Consider the following 23,247-nt stretch of genomic DNA (forward strand, 5'->3'; position numbering starts at 1 on the left):
GGAAATTATTTTAAATCTCCCTATTTCACTCCCGAATAATTTCATATCATACATTCTTATTCAGCTTGAATTTTTTGTTTCCTTGTTTAATACGTTATATTTTGTGTAATTTTCTCTTGCTCCAAAATCTAATAAAAGTATGTTAATAAGTAAATATGTATGTATATCACCTAAATGTGTCAACAATATGTAAAGAGTATTTTTCAATTAGCACAGTTCGTTGATATGTGACGGATATTATTGTTCGTTCGTAATATTTCTTTTGTCCAATTGAGCTTTATTACATTCGGGATTCACTGAACTGATAATCAACAATGGGGTCCGTTGCCACTCTCTGTGATATCATGCAAATGGGATTAGGCCTGGAATAACAACCCTTTGAAAACGGGTCCGTCCCCGTTTAAGGTTCATGCCTTAGATGTGTATCCCTTGGAAGCTGAGAGTTACTACTCATGTGGTCAAATCTCTTGGTGTCAGTTTGGTCTTTACTCTTCGATGGAAGCAGCATGTGGTTCTGACCACAGTCAATACTACAAAAGCTCTCATAGTGAGCAATAGGCTTCGTAGATATCGAAGGTGCTGTGACTACAAGGTTCACGGAAGCGATGCAAGAGCACTGGAGCAAACGAATGTGGTAGCACCGGTGAGCAGATAGATAGAGGCCGTGCGCAGGCACTAGAATTACTGAAACCACAGTAGGTGATACCAGTATGCGTCTTGGCGTTATAACAGGCTGCCCACACGATAGAGTTCTATCCTTCCCTGTTATGGAGCCTTATCATGGGCAACCAACTCGATCGTAAATTCGAAGACACTCTCTGCGATTTAATAGAAATGGGATTTAACCTGGCTGAAGGATTCATGTATAGAAGTTCACGCAAGTGAGGAAAGTTCTCGGATCGCCATTCACTTGGGAGTGGCCAGAAACGATTCTTTTACACATGGCTCAAGCAGCTCACTACTTCCGGTCTTTGACCAAGTATCCTCTGGGTTGCCTAAGAACATCCGTTCGAAGGCGAGCTAATGTGAGAAGGCGAAACATTCCCTAGATAGGGTTGTGCGCTGGGCTTGGGACCCGCCACGTAAAAAACAATACCAATGAAAAAGTACAGCTGCTGGCGTATGCCGACGATATTGATATCATCGGCCTCAACACCCGCGCCGTTAGTTCTGCTTTCTCCAGGCTGGACAAGGAAGCACAGAAAATGCGTCTGGTAGTGAACGAGGGCAAAACGAAATATCTCCTGTCATCAAACAAACAGTCGTCGCACTCGCGACTTGGCTCTCACGTCACTGTTGACAGTCATAACTTTGAAGTTGTAGATAATTTCGTCTATTTAGGAACTAGCATTAACACCACCAATAATGTCAGCCTGGAAATCCAACGCAGGATTGCTCTTGCCAACAGGTGCTACTTCGGACTGAGTAGGCAATTGAAAAGTAAAGTCCTCTCTCGACGAACAAAAGCTAAACTCTATAAGTCGCTCATAATTCCCGTCCTGCTATATGGTGCAGAAGCTTGGGCGATCGACGTTACGAGTTTTCGAGAGAAAAATTCTGCGAAAGATTTATGGTCCTTTGCGCATTGGCCACGGCGAATATCGCATTCGATGGAACGTTGAGCTGTACGAGATATATGACGACATTGACATAGTTCAGCGAATTAAAAGACAGCGGCTACGCTGGCTAGGTCATGTTGTCCGGATGGATGAAAACACTCCAGCTCTGAAAGTATTCGACGCAGTACCCGCCGGGGGAAGCAGAGGAAGAGGAAGACCTCCACTCCGTTGGAAGGACCAAGTGGAGAAGGACCTAGCTACGCTTGGAATATCCAATTGGCGCCACGTAGCGAAAAGAAGAAAAGACTGGCGCGCTGTTGTTAACTCGGCTATAATCTCGTAAGCGGTGTCTACGCCAATTAAGAAGAAGGATGGTTTACGAGACTTAGGTCCATGCCCGGCTTCAGGAACCTAACCCTTGGGGGCAGAGAGGTAGAGTTGACTTACAGTGGTGGTCAAAATATTTGCGACCAACATCAAATATTTGTTTCTACCATTTTTTGTTGCTAAAGTAATTTTTGTGTTCTTTCTTTTTCTTTTTTTTAGCTTTAGTTATTGTGGTTTCACATATGTACATACATAAGTATGTACTGTTAAAATTTTTATTTCAACCTATAACAAAAACAAAGCAATATTCCAGTATATAAGTATAATAGAATATGAAATGCAAGTATTGGAAACATTTGCAACTGATATTTGTTGTATTTTTGTTTTTATTTTGCTACTTAATAAAAGGCAAGTTATTTTTCTGTATTTTGTGACCTTTGTAATATTTTTGATTGAAAATGGGAGACAATACAGTTCGGAACTTAAAATAAAAATAAAAGAAGATTTTAGAAATGCACTTTCCGTATTATTCGGACTGAGAACATCCACACAGTTCACAGAGGAGGTAGGCCTCGTGCTACAACCGTAAGAGAAGACCGGCAAATAAAAAATTTCTTTGCAAAATACCACAAAGCAGTTCCAAGAGAAGCTAAAATCGAAATTCATATCGACGTAAGTCTCTCAACTATCAAAAGACGGGCCTTGGAGTTTGGTCTACGTAGTTACAGATGTAAAACCATTTGTGTCTGCAAAAAATAGAAAAGTGAGGCTGGGACTTACTCGATCACACTTAAATTGGACTAAGTAGAATTGGAACTCAATTTTTCGGGCAGATGAGTCGAAATTCAACCTTAGAGGCTCAGATAGCAAAGCTTGTTCGGCGTCCCCAAGGTGAAAAATATAACACAAGGTACACAACTGCCACAGTATAACACGGAAGGGTAATATTTTGGTGTGGGAGTGCTTCTCTGGTAATGGTATTGGTCCAATTCATCGTATAACTGACACGATGACCGCTGTAAATTACAGGGACATTTTAAATAATGTTATGCTGCCGTTTGCCGATTGGGAAATGCCATTTGTATGGACTTTTCAACACGATAACAACCCACTCCTAGGCTCTTGAAATCGTGGTTAGAAGAAAATCGTATGAAGACTGTGGTGTGGTCGGCACAGTCTCGTAATCTCAACCCGATTGAGAATATGTGGATGATGGTTAAACGCAAAATAGGCAGTGAAATATTCCGGAATGGTGATGAACTTTTCGGTGGTTTTAAATAAAGTAGTTAATATGGTTGCAAATGTTTTGGCCTCCACTGTATATGTACACCACAATGATCTTGCGACCGATTATCACATATGGAGCAGACTTCGGTAGGACTTCAACTATAGAAGCTGGAACGACTTGCTTGCATGCCCGACGGCAGTACTTGAACTCACCCCGCTTCACCTAAAAATCAGTCAGATAGCTAACCACACACTGCTTCGAATGACTGTAGCAGGTTTGTCAGAGGTAAGGTAATATCCTTTCAGTGGTGAAATACCATTGCCTATTCTCCCAGGGGGCAGCATTGCTGCCAAAAGATTAAACTTCATTAAGAAGTTCAAGGTTACCCTTAGCAGTAACGTTGAATAGAGTGACACCATGTTCGACCTACTGCTAAGATATAGCACTTTGAACTGCTACATCGAGGGCTCGAAAACATCGAAGGATTTGGTGCGGGCGTCGCTAGCTCGTGTACCAAACCTTACCAATGGGACATTTTCCGAGAATTTTTCAATCAGAACCCTTTGTTATAAGTCGGTATGTAGAGATAAATCTCCAGTCACACGATAGGGAGTCGCCTAATCTGAGACCTCCCTCCTCTTGGAGATATCCTTACGGAATTTTTGGTATTTCTCACCGTTAGTTTAACGGGGATACCAAATTCAAACACAGCGAAGTAAAGACAGCTCTTTTCGTGGTGTCAAAAGCAGTTTTAAAACCAACGAAGGGGGTGTGTGTCGATCCTCTTTTCACGGGTCTTTTCCGAGATTTGGTGCATGGTGAATATCTGGTCAGTTTTTTATTTAGCCAGGCCTGAAGCCACACTGATAAGGTCCAATCAGTTTGTTGATGGTGGGCTTTAATCTTTCACATAATGCGCTCGATACGAGTAAAACCTTATATGCAATGTTGATGAGGCAGAGCACACTTAAATTCCAATCATAGGGCATGCTTTTCTTCGACTATTTTCTGTAAAGAAGCTAATGCGTGCACCTTATCAGTTCTTAGCCGGCTTATTTGAATATTAAGTAATAGGCTTGCAATCCATCTTCGTTCTTCAGACGGGTAATTGCTATTCGAATTTCTTCATGGTCAGGCAATGGAACGTCTGCTCCATCGTCCCGATTGGGGAATCGTGTTTGCCATCTTCTGGTGTTATGCTTTCACTGCCATTCAGAAGGCTGGAGAAGTATTCCCTCTTTAATTACAGTAGGCATTTGTCACTAGTCTATTAGTGGCCGCATCTTTTCGTAAAATTTTCGAGCATTTCCCCTGTCGGTCAGCTCTTCGTACTCACGCTTTTCTCTTCAACTCTCGGTATCTATCCCATCCCGCACGGGTTGTGGTCAATTGTAACGGTGATCATCACACCAACTGTTTATTTGCCTTTTCCGAAAACCAATGGTTTCGTTTGCTGAGTTTGAAATGCTGTCCCACCGTTCCCTTATACCGAGTTGTTGAAGAGTAGCATTAGTGTCGAGTAGAAAATCGTTCGGCTGTACGTTGTGATTGCAGCTTCTTAACGTCGAACCTTCATTGTGTTTGTTGGCGTTCATTTTATGGTGCACAGAGGCGGATGTGTATCTTTCGCTGCAACCAGACAGTGGTCCGAGACAATGCTAAGACACCGGAGTGTACGCACGTCTAAAACACTGGAGACGTGTCTTCCTTCTATCACAACAGGATCGATCTGGTTGGTGGCTTTTCGATCCGGAGACAGCCAGGGCTTCATGAATTTTCCTATGCTGGAATCCAGTACTACAGCCCATTTGGGGATAGTTCATCATGAAGACTGAATTTACCAACCGTTGTGCCACAGATACTTTCTTTGCTCATTTTTAAAATCGCCAATCACGATTTTGACATCGTTGCGGGGACAGCTCTCATAGCTTCATACCCTCATAGAGGACATCTTTGATCATATTGTCCTTCTCCTCCATTGCGCCGTGGGCGCAAATTAACGATATGTTGAAGAGCTGCGCGCAGACTTAATATACTCTGTTCAGAGTATAACAACCCATCATAGAGTGTACTTTGTACAATAATTTAATACCAGCAATTTAACGTGACGTCAATACAACCGTAGCATCTTGCTAAATATTGTGAGCGGAAATATTGAATTATAATTAAAACATTCTCTCGTACATAGAAAACTCCTAATGTACTTTCTCCTTTGTAATACTTCCGCATTGTGGTATCCGACGTTTGGAAAAGAATGAATATCATGATCCTGTCTTAAGGGGCTATGCCAGTGTAACGCATGAAAAATTAGGCGATTTTCGAGAATTTTTTTAAGGGAAAGTATGCGATCTGCGAATGGTAGGCACCTTGCCGTCGTGCAGGGGCTTAGGCGTAAGACATACTCGGCACCCCCCAACCGGTGTGGGTGGTGCTGAGAGGCACTGCCCAGTCAGGATGTCCAAGAGCTACCACCTCCTAAACCAGGGTGTTATGCCACTCCCGTGCCCATTGGATGATTTGCAGCCAGGAGGTAAATTCGGCTGTATTCTAATGGAGCCCCCAACACCGGGCCGAATTGGGGAGTAACTGTGACCTTACCGCGTCAAGGGGCTCTGACGTGGCGGACCACTAGTTCCCTAATAGAAAAATAGACCCGACAGCAACAACATCAAACAACCCAACAGCTAGGCAACAATCCAGAACTACGGCCACGGACAACGGCAAGGGGGGTTAAGGAGCTAAGCGGAAGTTTAGCTTCCTTGACGCTCTCTCGCCAGAGGAGCGGGTGTTGTTTGAGGAACATGCCAGGGAGGATGACGACGACATGCCGTCATGCAGCGGCGCTCGCCAGGCGAAAGCGATTGTGCCCGCTGATGTAGCTACGAGTACCAGCAAGACCCCTTCAGTAGGCTTAGCGGTTCAGACTCGGGGGAATCACTTCGGGCAGAGAACGCTCGCAGAAGGAGGATGAAGCGCAAAAGGAGAGGGCAGAGACCTCTTCCAGCAGCTGGTAAGCCTGGCGGGTGCGATGTCCCTCGCAGAAAGGGAATGAGCGGTGCCAGCCTGAAATGGTACTTGTGGCACCTTGAGGTATTCAGAGTGAGTGAATACGCGGCGTCCTTCCTTGGTTTGTAGTTTAAAGGAGGCATGTTGCAGGTAGACTGCAAGGACGAGACGTCCGCCAACTGGCTACGGGAGTTCGTCCCAAAGCTGGAAGGGTCCCGTCCTCTGTGCCAGAAAGGCGGAGGACTTAACGATTATGCACAGCATGACGATGGTCCTCCCCCGGCCTCGGAGGTGGAAAGGATGCAGGTGGATGAGGTTGCAAATCACGCGGCGGCAGCTTCAGCTGTCATAACGAGCAGGTTCACATCGGCTAAACTGGGCATCCTGCTGATCCAGAGGAGAGGTTAAAGGACTTAAGACAGAGTTCAATAAGGTAATCTGGGATCTCTCTAGCGAGAGACCTAGAACTTGTATAGTGGTCAGGAATATTATTGAATTCTTCTGCATTTCAGAGTTCCTGACACAGGATCTGGTGGCGGTGCAAGCCTGGGACTTTGAAGGCAAAGAGTTCGTCCTGGCATCAGCCTATTTTCCAGGGGAGGCATCCACAGCACCCCCAGAGGTGGTGGAGAGACTGGTGGTGTACTGCAAAAGGTACAGGCTGCCTCTGATCATTGGCTGTGACGCGATCGCCCACCACTTGGAATGTGGCAGTACAAACTGCAACACAAGAGGTGAGTCTCTTTTAGAGTGCATATTAGGTAGTAACTTAGCTATAGAGAATGTGGGGTGTGAACCCACATTCATAACTATAAGTAGGAGAGAGGTGCTGGACATCACCTTGAGCAACGAGCCTGCGAACGGATTAGTCTCACAATGGAGGGTTTCGATGGAGCCCTCCTTGTCAAACCACAGAATTGTAAGGTTCGTGCTAAGGGTAGGGGTCAGACAACTCCCTCCTAGAGGCAACCCTCGGAGGGCAAACTGGTGGTCATAGAAACTTGCAGATCTCCGGAAAAAAGTACGGAGTCTATTTAATAAAGCGAAACGTACGAGGGTCTGGGAAGAATATAGGGGCAACCTCACCCTACATAATAAGGAGATTAGGTCTGCAAAGCAGGCAAGCTTCAAGAGATTCTGTGAAAATGTCACCTCCGCACCAGAAGCGGCTCGGCTGCATAAGGCTCTGGCTAGAGGCACGACTGACACAGTACTAGCAATCAAAAGAAGTGACGGGATATTTACGACCAGCGCAGAAGACAGGGCGCACTTCCCGGAGACAATTCGGGAAGACCAGTGTCTACCCGTGATCGAACACAGGTCATCCCGCGCGGATTGGAGAATCGCTAAGCAATTGTATACCGCGGTTTCGATCAAGTGGGAAATGGCCTCGTTTGAGAAATTCAAGTCTCCGGGAGTGGATGGCATCTTTCCAGCGCTACTACAACAGGGGGAGCAGATTCTGCTGCCATCCCTTGTTCGGCTGCTGAGGGAGAGCCTCGCCATGGCGTACATCCCTGAATTATGTAGGACGGCTAAGGTGATATTCATACCCAAAGTAGGAAGGAAGGACTATTCACTGGCGAAATCCTTCAGGACAATCAGTCTAACTTCTTTCCTACTGAAAACCATGGAAAAGATCGTAGATCACGAAATAAGGTCGAAGACGCTGAAGAGCGCACCCCTGCATGCTGCTCAGCATGTTTACAGAGCGGGCAGATCTACCAGAGATAGAGAGTTCACTGGAGAGTGGGGATGAAATGCTTTGCGCCTTCTTGGATATCGAAGGTGCCTTTCACAACACGTCGCACAAGAGTGTAGCCAGGGCACTGGAGAAATGGAATGTGGCGGCACCGGTGCGTAGATGGATAGAAGCCGTACTGCGCACCAGAATCGCTAACACCACAGTAGGAGATAAAGGAATTCGTCTTGACACAACAAGAGGCTGTCCACAGGGGGTGTGCTATTACCTCTGCTATGGAGTCTAGTCATGGACGACCTGTTAGCACTGCTAACGGACAAAGAGATCCGCTGCCAGGGGTATGCGGACGACGTTGTAATTATAGTCAAAGGTAAATTTGAGGACACTCTCTGTGACCTAATACAAAGAGGTCTAAACCTGGCAAAGGGGTGATGTAGTGGGGTTGAATTGAATATCAATCCCTCCAAGACGACCGTAGTTCGTCTAGCCCTACCCAGCCTCAGGAACCTCACACTTGGGTCAAATATCTCGGTCTCACGCTGATTTCTACTTTGGTCAAAGCAACGAAAGCATTAATGGTGTGCAATCGGCTGGCGGGAAAGTCCTGGGGCTGTAAGCCAAGGATCGTTAGGTGGTTGTACACCATGATTGTGCGACCGATAATCACGTACGAGGCGGTGGCCTGGGCCTCAATAGCGTCGCAGATTTCGGTAGGGATCCAACTATCGAAGCTGCAACGGCTAGCCCGTGTCTGCATTACGGGCGCAATGCGCACTTGTCCAACGGCAGCACTGGAGGTCCTGCTTGAACTCACACCGCTTCATTTAGTGATCGGTCAAGTAACCAAGCACACACTTCTGAAAATAACGGCAGAGGGGTGTGGCAAAGGCAAGGTAATCTAGTCCCAGAGGATGGAAAAGATAAGTGGCAATATACCATTAGCCCTCCTCCCGGAAGACAGCACTACCAAAACAGTTAACTTCACGAAGAAGTTTAAGGTCACCCGTGGAAGCAAGGATGAGTGGAACGACTCCAATCTCGAGCTAATGCTGAGGTATAGTACGTTGAGGTGGTACACCGACGGCTCGAAAATGTCGGAGGGCATCGGTGCAGGGATAGAGGCTGCACGCACCAAGCTCTCCATACCTATGGGAGCGTTTCCGAGCATTTTCCAGGCAGAAGTCTTTGCCATAAGTCGGTGCATAGAGATAAACCTCCATCACAACTATCGCAATGAGCGGATAACCATACTTAGCGACAGTCAAGCGGCACTAAAAGCGATATCCTCCTACGAGATCAAATCGGCGGAACGGAACCAGGTGCACCTAATCTGGGTGCCAGGTCACAGAGGTATAGCCGGTAAAGAACTGGCTGAAGAGTTCGCCCGCTCCGCAGCCTCCACCAATATGGTGGGACCCGAACCCTTTACCGGGGTGGGTCCCCATACCTTAAAGGAGCTACTCCGCAAGGAAGAAGGAGTGGGCAGAGAAAAGTATGGGCAACGAGTACATGAGACATGCCAAGTTGCTAATTGGGGGGTACAACCTGAGCAGGTTTAAAGTTGTAATTAACCTCCCCAGGGATAAACTCAGTCGCATTTTATAACGTCTACTGCAAGCTGAATAGGCATTTATATAACATGGGGAGCCTGAAACACCGGAACACCTGCTAATCGACTGCACAGCAGTCTGTAGACGCAGGATTAAGGCCCTTGGATCCATGTTTCCGGATGGGGATCGCATCGCCTCACTAGCACCCGGTAGAATATTGGACTTCATCAATGTGCTGGGGCTAAGTGAGTCGTTGTGATTTAGGAGAGGGCACAATAGACCTAAGCTCGCGGTGGAACTTCTTTGAACGTAATAAGGTAGGTATATTTTCAGCTACATATATTTTAGGTTTTTTTTTACAAAAATGTTGAAAAATAACTAAATATTATGGGCTGTTTTCGGAGGTGACAAAAATAAAAGTGCACCAACTGCTGACATGATTCCGGCCGAATGAGTAGCTGAAACAAAAAAATTCAAAAAGTTTATTGAACTTAAAGATATTTCCTATACAATGACCTTCGATCTTTGAAAAATATCAAAAAATAACCAAAAAAGGCGTAATTTTGAAAAAAAAAGTCGTTTTTTAGGTAAAAAATGATCGTTTTTTATGCCAAATTGACAACTTTCAACCAATCAAAAAGTTCAACAATACTCAGACTTAATTTAAAGTCAATCGGATAATTTCTTGTTGAGTTATGATGTCAGCAATTTTGAAAAATGTCGTTTCGAGAAAAACGCGTTTAAAGTTTCACATATCATCATCATATAGGATTATGTATGTATACCTGCGAGCGGTCGCTCTTTAGAACGCTGCCATCCAAAAACTATTCAAGTTACTACCTTGCCGATTTCACAGGATATTTTTGGAAATATAAACTATTGAAAAAGCGAATAAAAAAAAAAATATTTTTGAAAGTGTCATAGCCCCTTAACATGCCCCTTGTATATACCCATGGTATAGCCCCTTAACATGCAAATTTCATGAATTATCTTAATAAAACTAAGTTTAAAGTGGTCTAGGGGCTTTTTTCCGGGAAGTTTTCTTTCTACAAATGTGATCGATCAAATATGTGGATAGCATAAACAAAGTTACCTATATATTTAAGTTTATATTTTTGGAATAGCAAGAACGAAATGTTGTAAGATTTCAGTTCCGCTTTGAACGTTTACTTAAGCGTTTAACTGCTCGAATACTCTGACTGAACGCACCCTATATTTTGAGTTTTTTATTAAATGAAAAAATATGCATCTCATGATATGTATATATGAGTGTTTAAATATGATCATTTCCATGGTTTTCTTTCGAGACATAAGCAATAACTTTCGCATCTAGAGAAAGTGTTTACAAATATTTTAGTTAATTATCAGAGAACGTATGGGAAAGAGAAGAGGCAACTCTGCTCCAATTATTTCCAATGTTAATAAGAACTATAAGACATTCGCAAATACAACTCTGAAACTTCCATTTCACATCATTTCTCGTGTACACAACCAGAGAATGTACATTTACATACATTATACGTTCTCTGACACAACTACGAAGCAACAACAATAGCGTTAAATGACGGGACGGAACATAAAACGTAAAAATTTAGAGGATTAAATTTAATTAATTTAAATGAAGTGTGAATTGTGTATAACATGAAATTAATTAGAAAATGCACATATAGTTTTAAAGATCATTGTAGATAAAGTGGTTTTGCGGGGGCATGTGTTCGTGGTTAGACGGAGTGCAAACATAAAGGCTGTAGTGAAAAACGAAAAAAAATTCACACAGGAGTGGCAACATGGAATGCTGGAGAAGCGAAAATTAAATTTAGTGTTATAATTTTTCCAGTTTCGGAAGAGATTTAATTGATTTTTTTTTTTTTAAATCATATTGCAGAAATATTGTTACTTACTGTTGCATTTTTATAATTAGTCATACAATAATCAAAATATACATGTAAAGAGTGGTGAAAAGGCGTGAAGTTTTTCCTGTAAATTAAAAGTTGTACAAAGGAAAAGGCAACAAACCATTATCATAAAGTGAAAGCGAATGAAAAAGGGAAATCTACGATTATTAAAAAAAAAATATGTAAAAAAACGTGTGGTACGTGGAACGTGCAGCTGCTTAGAAGTGGAAGAAAGGAAAAGAAGAAAAGTGGAAGGCGTATTGTGGCGGGCAGGGCGGTATAACAGCTGCCACAAACTACTATAGTATAACCCCAGAAAATTAAAGTTTAGCAGTGCTCGCATTTTCGTGTAATTAAGTAAGATAGTATTTTTGCTCGAATTGCAGAAGTTCTGCGACAATCATTGCTAATTATTTACTAGTATAAATAATAAAAATGTCCAGCTGGGCGCGACGTGCGGCAGATATTAGTAGTGTTGTCACTTCTTGTGGGCATCCCGGCGCCTCTGCGCCAGAGTATACTTATAGATTGGAGAAAGTTAAGTTTGGTGTACCACTTGAGGAAGTTTGTAAAAACAATGAAAACATTCCAGGACCACTCTTGGTTCTTATACTTAAATTAAATAAAGAATCACCAAATAGAAGAGACGTTTTTCGTGCCCCTGGACACCAGGGAGCTATGAAAAAGTTAATACATTTTCTGCAGTCGGGTCGTTTAGTGAATGTCGACAACTATTCAGTTTATACGATTGCAAGTGTGCTAAAGAAATTTCTACGAAAAATACCAAATGGTATCTTTGGGCGAACGGGTGAAAAAGAATTATTTGACATTATAGAGTTGGAGAATGAGTCGGAGCAGACGGATCGCTTGCATAGGTGAGTTTTATAACAAATGGTCTTGCATATTTGCACCAGATTGTGAATTGCCCTAATATATTAAAAGCTAAATGTCGTTAGCCATATAATTAGGAGTCATTATACTTAATTCCTCTTATATATTATTTTTTATAAACTGGTTAAATTAAAGTATGTAGATGTTTATATATTATAGCAATAATTGAGGAGGGATCTAGAATAGCTTCCCCCGATTTTGTGGTTAAATTGGATATATACGGATAGAGGCTCTCCAGATCAAGAATATATATATATATATTATCATAAAACAGTTTTCAATTGTTATAGTACATCAGAATATAATTTCATCTGACCTGCATTTTGAGCACATACTACTGTGTGCAAAAAATAGTAAAATTGGCTATGATTTAGAATAGTATCCCCCGATTTCGGGGTTAAAATGGGTATGTGCGGATAGACGAGGTCCGCCAGATCAAGAATATATATATACATATATAGTTGCCGCTTACTTATGGTTTTTGAGATATTTGCATTTAAGGTTCAAAAAATCAACAATTTAAAATGTTTCTCCGATTTATACCGGAAATTAACTTAACAACAGTTTCGAGGATTGGAAAAAACATTGGCACAAGTGCATTGGGTCAAAAGAGACGACTTTCAGGGGGACGACATAGATTTGAAGAATAAATTAAGAATTTTAAAATTATGAATAAAGTCTTACTATTTTTTGCTGATAGTAGTATGTACTTCATTTAGATCTTCGATTTCTCTATCAGATAATTCCTCATTTATATTGTTGTCAGTGATTACATATGTCAATATTATTATATTCTGTCAATTTCGTCGATTATGAAAAAGTCGTCCGAATGTTCATCTTGCCGATTTTTTTTTAAAACTTTATCAAAACCGATAAGGTCGTTTATGGGAATGTCGTCCTCCTAGGTTAACCTGCAATCTTAATAAATATTATACTTAAATTTTATGCAGTATCGAGATGTCCGCGTCCGCTTATGAAAGGTAACAAAAATTAAAAGTAGTAAAAAAATGTCAACGTCCGGTCATTTTGTTAGAGAGAAATTTGTTCTGAAAACCTAACAAGAAACTTGGTTATTGAATTTTTGCCTTGTAAAAGGAGGGATCCGCTTATTGGATATATCCGCAGGAAGAATTTTCACTGTACAAATATAATATATTTACTACATTCACTTTTTTATATTGCAGAGCTTCAAAACAGTTGTTACATAATACAAGGTGGTTGGAGAAGATTTTAGTTTAGTTTAGCTTGTTTGGAGCAGTTGTGAAGCAATGGAAGTGATTGCTGTTTGTGCACAAAAATAAAGACACACTCGATGACGATGTTACTTCGTTTAAAAACATTTTTTTGTAACTAAATTTCATAATTGTAGTTGACTAATTACATCGGCTGTGAATATTGTGCAGTTATTTATGAATTCATTTGTGGTTGTTATAGCGGGTACCTAGTCTCCGTTAGGATGGTGAAGGTTAGCCAAGTTGTCGTCGACGTCATCTAACGGAAGGCCCAAGAAACGTGCTATTTCGAAGGGGTCGGACCAAAGGAAGAGGAGTGTCAGATGAGTGGGGTTGGTGGGGCATGCAAAGAGGTGGCCAGTGTCAAGCGGAGACTCGTTGCACGCAGGACATACAGTTACCGACAATAAAATAGAATCAACCATAGTACTAATTTTCCGTTCTAAAAAAAGTATGAATTTGATTTAAATTTAACTAAAATATGTTTTAATTATTTACTTCATGTCACGTGTTATTGGTAGCAGTAAAATATTGGAAAAAAGAAGTCATAATTCAAAACTCCGGAGGACAAAAAAATAGAATCAAAATATCTTACATAAAAAAATATATATTTTTTCAGAGAACTAATAGTGTTAGTACTTAGTTGTGTATCCTTTATCGTCTAATACAGATGCACATCTTCTAGACATAGACATAATTAGGCTACCGAAAGTGTCCTGGGGAACAGAATACCAGACCTTTAAACCTTCTCTCAGAGTTCTGCTTTATTTTTCGGTTTAACGGGTGCAATATTTTCCTTAACAATTTTCACAAGTTTTTGATTGTATTCAGGTCTGGTGATTGGTCTGGTCAAGTCATAACGCTCACACCATGATCTGAAAACCATTTTTTTTTTCAAGACCTTAAGTATGTCTCGGGTCGCTCTTTTGTTGGAATTGCCAAATGCAAAGCGAATTCCATTCAGCATATGAGAATATGACCTTATCTAAAATTTTAATTTAAAAATAGGCCCCGCACCCCAATATGAGAAACAGTCCGATATTATTATATTGTCGCCACGGTTTTGAAGGACTTAGTCGTATAGCGGACCCACATTTCTTTGTTTTTTGAAATTCCGACTCTCGTCCAAATATTATTTCCTATCATATTAATTTTGCATTCAGACCATAGAATGTTACACCATTTTTTTTTGTTTAATTTTCAGCTCCGCCCCAATTAATCAGTCCTTTTGCAAACTGAATACGACTGGCACAGATGCAGTTTTCTCAGCATTGGCACCTTTCAGGACAATGTGCCAAAGGGATTTTTCTCCACAAGAGCTAACAACTTATTACGTTTTTTAAATTGAAAATTTTTCATTTATGAGACCATTTCGCTATTGATTCTATTATTTGGTCACTAAGAATTACACTTAAGGGGTACTCTCATGTGAACGCTTACATTTTACCACTTTTTAGGACAATTTTTTTTATGCGACAACAAAATTCAATCATTTTAATTTTTTAATATATTTTTATTTGTATTTTGAAATGTACAAAAAATTTTTTTTTTTTTGTTTTTTACATTTTGAATACATATTTTTCTTTAATCAAAGTAGTCCCCAACAAAAAAAGTAGTTCACTGGTCATGGTGATAGCGGCTGTTCATGTTGTCTGAAATAAAAACTGGTCAACAAATTTGTAATTTTTTTTGTCACATGAAAATTTATATCAAATTTTTAATATACTAGGCCGCCAAATAATAATATATCAATGAAAAAATATGTACACATCATGTTTTCTTGTGACATCAAAACATATATTTTCGTAAAAAGTACAAAATTCAGCCACACTTACAGAATTATTTCCTAATATCTAATAGATACTTATGATTTTCTTGAATATTTGGCTTCCGGTAGGTCCCTTTTAAGTCTCCAACAATAGTCTGCTATTTTGCCGGAAAGAAATCCAGATGAGATGAGAGTCCAGCATATGTATTTTCAAGGACATATTTCACCCCAAAGCTTTAAATGATATCATAAGTTCATTTATTAAATCTTTGTAATTTTCCGCTTTATAGTTACCTAGAAAATTTTGAACAACTTTCACAAAACATTTCCAGGTGAGTTTTTCCTGATCATTCAGTTTTTCTTCAAAGCTCTTATCCTTCATCAATTGCCGTATTTGTGGGCCTACAAATATTCCCTCTTTGATTTTCGCCTCGCTGAGTTTAGGGAATTTCTCTTTTAGATATAAAAATCCATTTCCATCTTTAGGCATAGCTTTTACAAAATTTTTTATCAGGCCAAGCTTTATGTGCAACGGTGGTAAAAGTATGTCATCAGGGTTCACTAGAGGATCATTTTAAATATTTTTTTGGCCTGGAGTTAGTGATTCACGCTTGGGCCACACTTTCTTTGTATAGTGACTTTTTCTGTCTCTACTGTCTCATTCACAAATAAAACAGCAAAATTTCGTATGACCAAGCTGTAGTCCAAGTAAAAGTGCAATGACTTTAAAATCACCACAAATTTTCCAAGCGTGTTTACTGTATTAAATTTTTTCAAGTATAAATCTCATATTTTCGTAAGTCTCTTTCATATTAGAACCATGAGCAATCGGCACTGAAGGAAGTTTGTTTCCGTTATGCAGTAACACTGCTTTCAAACTAGTTTTTGAAGAGCCAATAAACAGTCGCCAGTGACTTGGATCATATTCGAAATTTAATAAAATCATCACAACAGGAACGTTATTACGAGTACAATAGACTAAATCACCTCCTCCAGAAAAGTAAGGTTTTATTTCATCGTCACGACGTCGAAAATAAGAAATCTTTGTACCACGAGAAAGTAAATTCCAGTCGTTTAATCTAGACCCCAAAAGCTCAGCCAGTTTTTTAAACAGATTTAAATCACGTACTAAATCGTTTAAATCACATTGTGTCAATATGTGCGGCTCTTTTGAAGTTGACGGTTCATAACTTGAGTAACTATCTTCAGATACCTTATTATGCTGACTGAGAACAAATTCCGGACTAGAATTCTCACTTTTTGATCGATTTGGAGGCATCGGCACAGGCAGTTCGGCACTATGTAGGATGGGTCTCTTGGCCGAAGACAAGTTTGGATACTGGATATTGTGTTTGGATTTGGTAGTAATACCTTTTGTTTGAGTCAAACAAAAATAACAATCACTTACATGATCCTTTGGCTCCGTCCAAATCATTGGTATAGCAAATGACAAATGTTTAGGTTCTTGTTTAGCCCAACCTAAAAGGAGCCTCACACACGTTACACAACATTTATGTGGAACCCAGGATTTGTCTTGATTCCTCACCTGAAAACCAAAATAGTCTAAATAGCACTGTTCAATTAGTGATGTGAAATTTCGACGCTGAGATGTAAAAGTTAATTCTCCACATACATAACAAAAATTGTCCGGGTTGTTCAAACACTTTCGTGGCATATTTGTTGTTAATAAAATGTAATTCAAACACAATAGTTACGTGGCATATTCAGAAATGAATATGATCTAATAGAACCAAAACTGTTAATGTTAATAAAATGTAATTTAGCATTTCACAACACATGTTTGATTGATTGTCGTTTCTTTTAAGTCGTTCATGAGTTATAGCGTCCCAAACATGGAAAAATAAGCAGAAAATACGGCATATATTACAGTACTCATTTTCCATTTCCACCGCACAACGATGGTTTCAACGCTTTCGTTCTGGTGTAGACGTGGTCGAAGATGCGCCACGCTCCGGAAGGCCTGTCGTCGAAAATTGGGATAAAATCGCTGAATTGGTCGAAAGAGACCGGCATAGTAGCAGCCGTAGCATCGGTCAAGAACTGGGCATGAGTCATCAAAAATTCATTTCAATTTCAGTAAAAAAAAAAAAATTTAATAAAATTACCGCAAGACTTTTTTGACAACCCATTATATTTTTAATGTAAATAAAAGTCATAAGAAAGTTTATGTGACCAAAACAGTGTTTACCAGTGTTATTATTCAGTAGTTCTGCGGCTATCGTCCCTACCAAATATAATCAATTTCATAAAAAAAACTGAGCTGGAACTTATTAAATACTATGAATTTCCGTCTGAATTTTTCACAGCATGTTTTCAATAGGTTTTACTGTCAAAATATACAAAAAATCGATTTTTCGAAGTGATTCCATGAGAATACCCCCTTAACTGAAAAACTCGACAATGCTTTCCTTTCCTCTTTTTTGAAGTATATATGATTGCCTTTGTTATTATGCAGAAAATTTACTACATATGTAAATGAAAAATTTCAAAAAAATGTTGCCATTGTTTCAAAGCAAAACCTTTGATTCTATTTTATTGTTCGTAACTGTATATTGGATATGTCGGGGTCTATTCTGGATAAGTGGGAGTTTAACCTGCTACAGTATTTAGAACGAAGCTGCGTATGGGCCACTCTCTTTCCCGCGGCAACTGGAGCTCATCGTCTGCAATGGGTGGTGGTTTGACTCTGAGTACGCCATTCACTGGAAGGGAGTCGATGAAGGTGTTGATGTCTCCACTGTGAATGGCAGTCAGTGCTTGTCGGAAGTTAGCTGCGTCCGAAGTCTGGTTGACGTATTGTCTGATGTCGTCGACGAAGTTGAGGAATGACCTCTTTTAACATTTGTGAATCATGCCACTGGCGAAAGGAGTAGCAAAAGACTCTTGATTTGCACTCAATTCAAAATTATAAGTAACCTTCCTTGAAAGTGCGTTTCGCATTGTTGTCAGCTACTTTTATCAGGTTTATTTCTGGCATACCGACTTTTTAGATATTCTTCTTCTTCTTAATTGGCGTAGACACCGCTTACGCGGTTATAGCCGAGTTAACAACAGCGCGCCAGTCGTTTCTTCTTTTCGCTGCGTGGCGCCAATTGGATATTCCAAGCGAAGCCAGGTCCTTCTCCACTTGGTCCTTCCAACGGAGTGGAGGTCTTCCTCTTCCTCTGCTTCCCCCGGCGGGTACTGCGTCGAATACTTTCAGAGCTGGAGTGTTTTCATCCATCCGGACAACATGACCTAGCCAGCGTAGCCGCTGTCTTTTAATTCGCTGAACTATGTCAATGTCGTCATATATCTCGTACAGCTCATCGTTCCATCGGATGCGATATTCGCCGTGGCCAATGCGCAAAGGACCATAAATCTTTCGCAGAATTTTTCTCTCGAAAACTCGTAACGTCGACTCATCGGTTGCTGTCATCGCCCAAGCCTCTGCACCATATAGCAGGACGGGAATTATGAGCGACTTATAGAGTTTGGTTTTTGTTCGTCGAGAGAGGACTTTACTTTTCAAGTGCCTACTCAGTCCGAAGTAGCACCTGTTGGCAAGAGCAATCCTGCGTTGGATTTCCAGGCTGACATTATTAGTGGTGTTAATACTGGTTCCTAAATAGACGAAATTATCTACAACTTCAAAGTTATGACTGTCAACAGTGACGTGAGAGCCAAGTCGCGAGTGCGACGACTGTTTGTTTGATGACAGGAGATATTTCGTTTTGCCTTCGTTCTTTTTATGATATTAGATTTTTAGATATTAGCTGTTCAAAATTCCCTAATACTCATAATTCAAATATATAAGGTTGCTTTACTTCGGAGAGTGCTTCCTCTTACGAAAAAAATGTAATCCATAATCTTAAAAAAGTAAAACCATGTTATCTTACGCGGAGTTTAATATGCCCCTTTGATGGGTGGCGAGCAGAGGAATGGTATAAGCAAAATGGCTTCGAAGTTTTAGCTGGCCCCGAAATCGACAGACCTTAATCCGATAGAAAATTTAAGGCGAAAGGTTAAAGTGGCTCTAAGAGGCCAAAATCCATCCAATTAAAATAATCTGATGGGATAAAATTCCAGTTGTTATTTTCTATAATTTAGAGTATTCTGCGCCCAGACGTTGCTCAGCAGTTATAAAAAAACAAAGTATATTGCAATAAATATTAAAGTAACATTTATTATTATGTCAACTTTCTATTGATTATTTCAATTCAATTAATTATTATCTTAAAATATTCTTCATGCATTGTTTCTTTGTTTAAACTAACTAAAATAAAACTGACTAGCGATTTATTGATATAAAAAATATCTATGGTGCTACCTCTATTACATTGTACATCACTGTTGAAGTAATAAGTATAATATATTTAATTACAAACTTATAAAGTTGGTATGAGTAGGTTAGAAAACTTTTTAATCCCAGTTTTCCTTAGGTCTTGAACACTCATTAACAGGGCTGCCTGCACTATACAGACAGCAGAAATGCACTATAAACACTTTCTCTCGCAGCTTTATCTCAAATTCGAATATATATCAGCTCCAATACAATCGTATACGAATATTCAAGTTACTATTGTGTTTTATTCACGCCAATAATATTTATTTGTGTATGTACATATGTTCAACGATTTTTCGACACAAAACGCCGTAATGTACAACATTGGTCTTTATATGCACATACTGCCATTTGTTGCCTGCAGCAGTTGAAAAATAAAATGCTTCGTTGTGCGTAACGTCCTCTTTTATCGAAAATTCGTTATTGCATTCACATCATGTATGTGTTCATACACATACAATATACTTCACTTTATTCTGTGGCGCTTACAACCCTTTGTAATCGCTGAGGAACCGAGTTAACGCTTTTAATGAAACCAGCTGCAAGCATGCATGATGTTATTGCATTAAATATTGTTGTTGCATATGCCATTGCGCCATAACTGATATTAATAAAATTTCCGCTTTTTGCTTTAGAATGATGGCCACATTAACCTCAATGTAATGAAATATCTACTGATAATATGTATGTACATTCTTAGGTTGCCTTTTATATTTTTGAATTAATTGTCGAATCACTTGGATCACTCACATTGATTGATGTGTCTCCAAAACATGCGTTTTGAACGCATCAACCGTCTCATCAGGTGTCGAAAAACATAATTTTTTCTTTCGGAAATCAAAAGACGTCATTCGGTACCAAGTCAGGAGTAAACAAGGGATGAGGCATCAATTCGATTTTTTGAGTGCTTAAAAATGAAGTTGCTTCAGTGTGAAAGCTCGCTTTCTCATGGTAAAGAGGGAGGTGTCATAGGCTTGTTTCGCAATATTGAATGTATGGTGGTAACATTAATGGCTATTGCAATATCAGTTTGCGCACAACATCAATAGTTTCCGGACAAAAACTGATTTTGAACGACCTTAACGAAATTCGTCTTTTTCGAATTCACCATACAATAAATACATATAGTTGATGGAGCTTCGTCGTCAAAAATTGTTCATCGATGCACATTGATCGCGCAAAAATATTCTCGACTTAATTTCTTTTTTTGAACGAGATGAATATTTTAAGTTACTGTAAATAACACAAATAGTGCTCGTATGTCAAAACGTTCTGAGTATGGTTAAGATCAAAAATGTTAAACTCTAGGATAAAGTTATGAATTTCCAGATTGTTACACTAGGGTGGTCAAATTTTGAAACACAAAAAGCAACCTGCGTACTTGCATAATCCCCCACATACCAAAAATGTATATTTAATTTCGTGTATTATAACAAACGTATACAATTTATTGAAGTTATAGTTTGGATAGTCTATAAATTTACTTGCATACTGTATCAACTGTCCTTACATTTATATGCACGAATTTTTTAACGAATATCAATAAAACTGCAACTAAATACGCAGTACATTTATGTATACTTTCTTACAATTTATGCACTCCTGTTCACGAAAAAAAAAAGTTTTTAAATCTTCTATTAAAGTTGAGGCGACAGTAAGAGGGTCTTCAAACATTTTTTACAAAATTGGCATGAAATTAATAATTGAAAATTTTAATTATGAATATTTTTTTAATGTTTGGATTACTTTACACATACTATTATAATAGTTTTGTACACAAAACTTCGTAACAGAAACGTCCAAATATCGATATCCACCAAGAATTAATATACATACATATGTACATTCATACAGATGTTCATACATACATATGTACATATATCACTGCAACTTGTTGAATGGATAGCTTTTTCGAATGCTAAAAAATCTGTTTGTATTTCAAAACGTCACTTCGAAAGTGACTTCAAGTTTTGAAATGGATTGCGCTCTCACTAATATGCTCGTATATGGATTTGCTTTCTGGTCTCTTGCCGCTGACACTTTCCAACTGTCTATTGCTCGCCACGAGCGCTGAAATATGCCACGTTTTTTGTTTATGACGTTTCCAAGTGTATGTCTACTACACTGTACCAATTAGATTGTGTTTTTCGCTCTTGTTCGGACTGCTCTCTACAAGTCGGGTAGGGAGGGCATATACCAGAAAAAATTTATCTTTTATGTGCTTTTAATGTATTAGAAAGAGTTTTAAAAATTAATTGTGCACAAACTTTTAAAATTAAATATGTATGTATGTATATATGACTTCCTGTCTCAGATTGGGTTAATGTTTCATGAACAAACTTTTCTAGGTACATACATATGTATCTACATAAATATACATACATATGAGAATCGTTTGCCGCGTTGAAAAATCATACCATAAATGACGTATTTGATGTGTTGAAATAATGATACATATGTACATAAGTACATTTAAGAATTTGTATATGTAAATACATACTTAGTAATCATTGCCACTTAAGACGTCAATAGAAAAGTTTTTCCTTGTAGGAAAAGCCCAACAATATGAATGCAATTTTTGTTTTAATTAAAATTTTTTAGGATCGGTAAACTCAAATCTTTAAAGAAAAGGTTTTCTCAATAGACAATCAAGCATATTCAAAAATATTACATACAGTGTTGGAAAAAATAATAGAAACAACCTCCACTCGTCTTTTTACAACCAAATAGTTAATTAAATATGTACGAAACTTACATATGTATGTAAGTACATATATCCATAAAACCGATTTTATATATGTAGATCACTGATGATGGTATTTATTCTTCTTTCTTTCCTTGAAAATGCAATATGCTATAGCATGCTTTTCCGCGTGAGGGAAATATTAACCATTAAAATATATTGTCCGATTTGATCTTAGAATAATTAAAAATATACTTACTATTTTGACCAGTTGATAAACGAACTCGTAACAATTGATTGGCACACTTACTTCAATGAGGGAATTCACCATTTTTCATTTCGAATTTAATAAAACTGAACCAGAATCGCATTTACTTCATCAAATAAAAACTTAACCACGTGTTTATAATTTTGGTCATGTGTGCATGTTACTGTGCTGTTCTGCTGCCTCTATTCCTGGGCTAGTGTTGATTGTCATTATGAGTTAAATCTGATCTTGTCACACATATGAGTTAGATCTGATCACTTTTGTGTTTGAAAAATAGAATCTACAAAGCTGCAGGAAATTTAAAAAAACAAAATTTTTTGATAAATACAAATAGTCTCAACTTTCCAGATCTGCAGTTTAAATTTTTGGAAAGAAATTTTCATGTAGGCTACTATCAAAATTGGTCATATTGTCACTAAAATGTGCTCAACTATAAATGAATGGCCGATGACTGTTTATATTTTTCGAAATTCGTAACTAATATCAAACTAATATCAAAGTTTGAATGTACTAAACAATAATATTTGAAATAAATGAAAAAAATAAAACATCAGACGGTCTCGTGACATCAAAACATATACTGTTAAACTTCTTATCTCGAATCACCATAATCCACAAAAGAACTTCAAAAAAACTTTTCAAAAAGCTGTAAAATATTGAAAAATACACAGTTTTATTTTATTTACTTCGCATAGAGTTTCTGGCTTACATATGTTCATAAAAAAATGTATTATGGAATTTTTTGCTTGTTTGTTTCGGTGAAAAGAGATTCTAATCTGTTTGGTGCTTTGTA

The 23,247-nt window shown here is 39.0% G+C and overlaps 1 protein-coding gene across 7 annotated transcripts in view; it reads left to right on the plus strand.

The window, feature by feature from the left end:
- Window positions 1-10,842: 10,842 nt before the first annotated feature.
- The window catches only part of LOC126762273 (rho GTPase-activating protein 20), a 54,174-nt gene continuing 41,769 nt past the window's right edge, over window positions 10,843-23,247 (plus strand). Inside the window, exons 1-2 of one of the 7 annotated variants that reach the window (XM_050478911.1) lie at window positions 10,843-10,955; window positions 11,258-12,142. In XM_050478911.1, the coding sequence (XP_050334868.1) occupies window positions 11,703-12,142 (440 nt within the window). In that variant the 5' untranslated portion in view covers window positions 10,843-10,955; window positions 11,258-11,702. Of the gene's footprint in view, window positions 12,143-23,247 lie in introns of all 7 variants that reach the window. The other 6 variants (XM_050478913.1, XM_050478910.1, XM_050478915.1 and 3 more) reach the window with 6 other exon arrangements.

The sequence above is a fragment of the Bactrocera neohumeralis genome, chromosome 6 (assembly GCF_024586455.1).
Source record: "Bactrocera neohumeralis isolate Rockhampton chromosome 6, APGP_CSIRO_Bneo_wtdbg2-racon-allhic-juicebox.fasta_v2, whole genome shotgun sequence".
Taxonomy (NCBI): Eukaryota; Metazoa; Arthropoda; class Insecta; order Diptera; family Tephritidae; genus Bactrocera; species Bactrocera neohumeralis.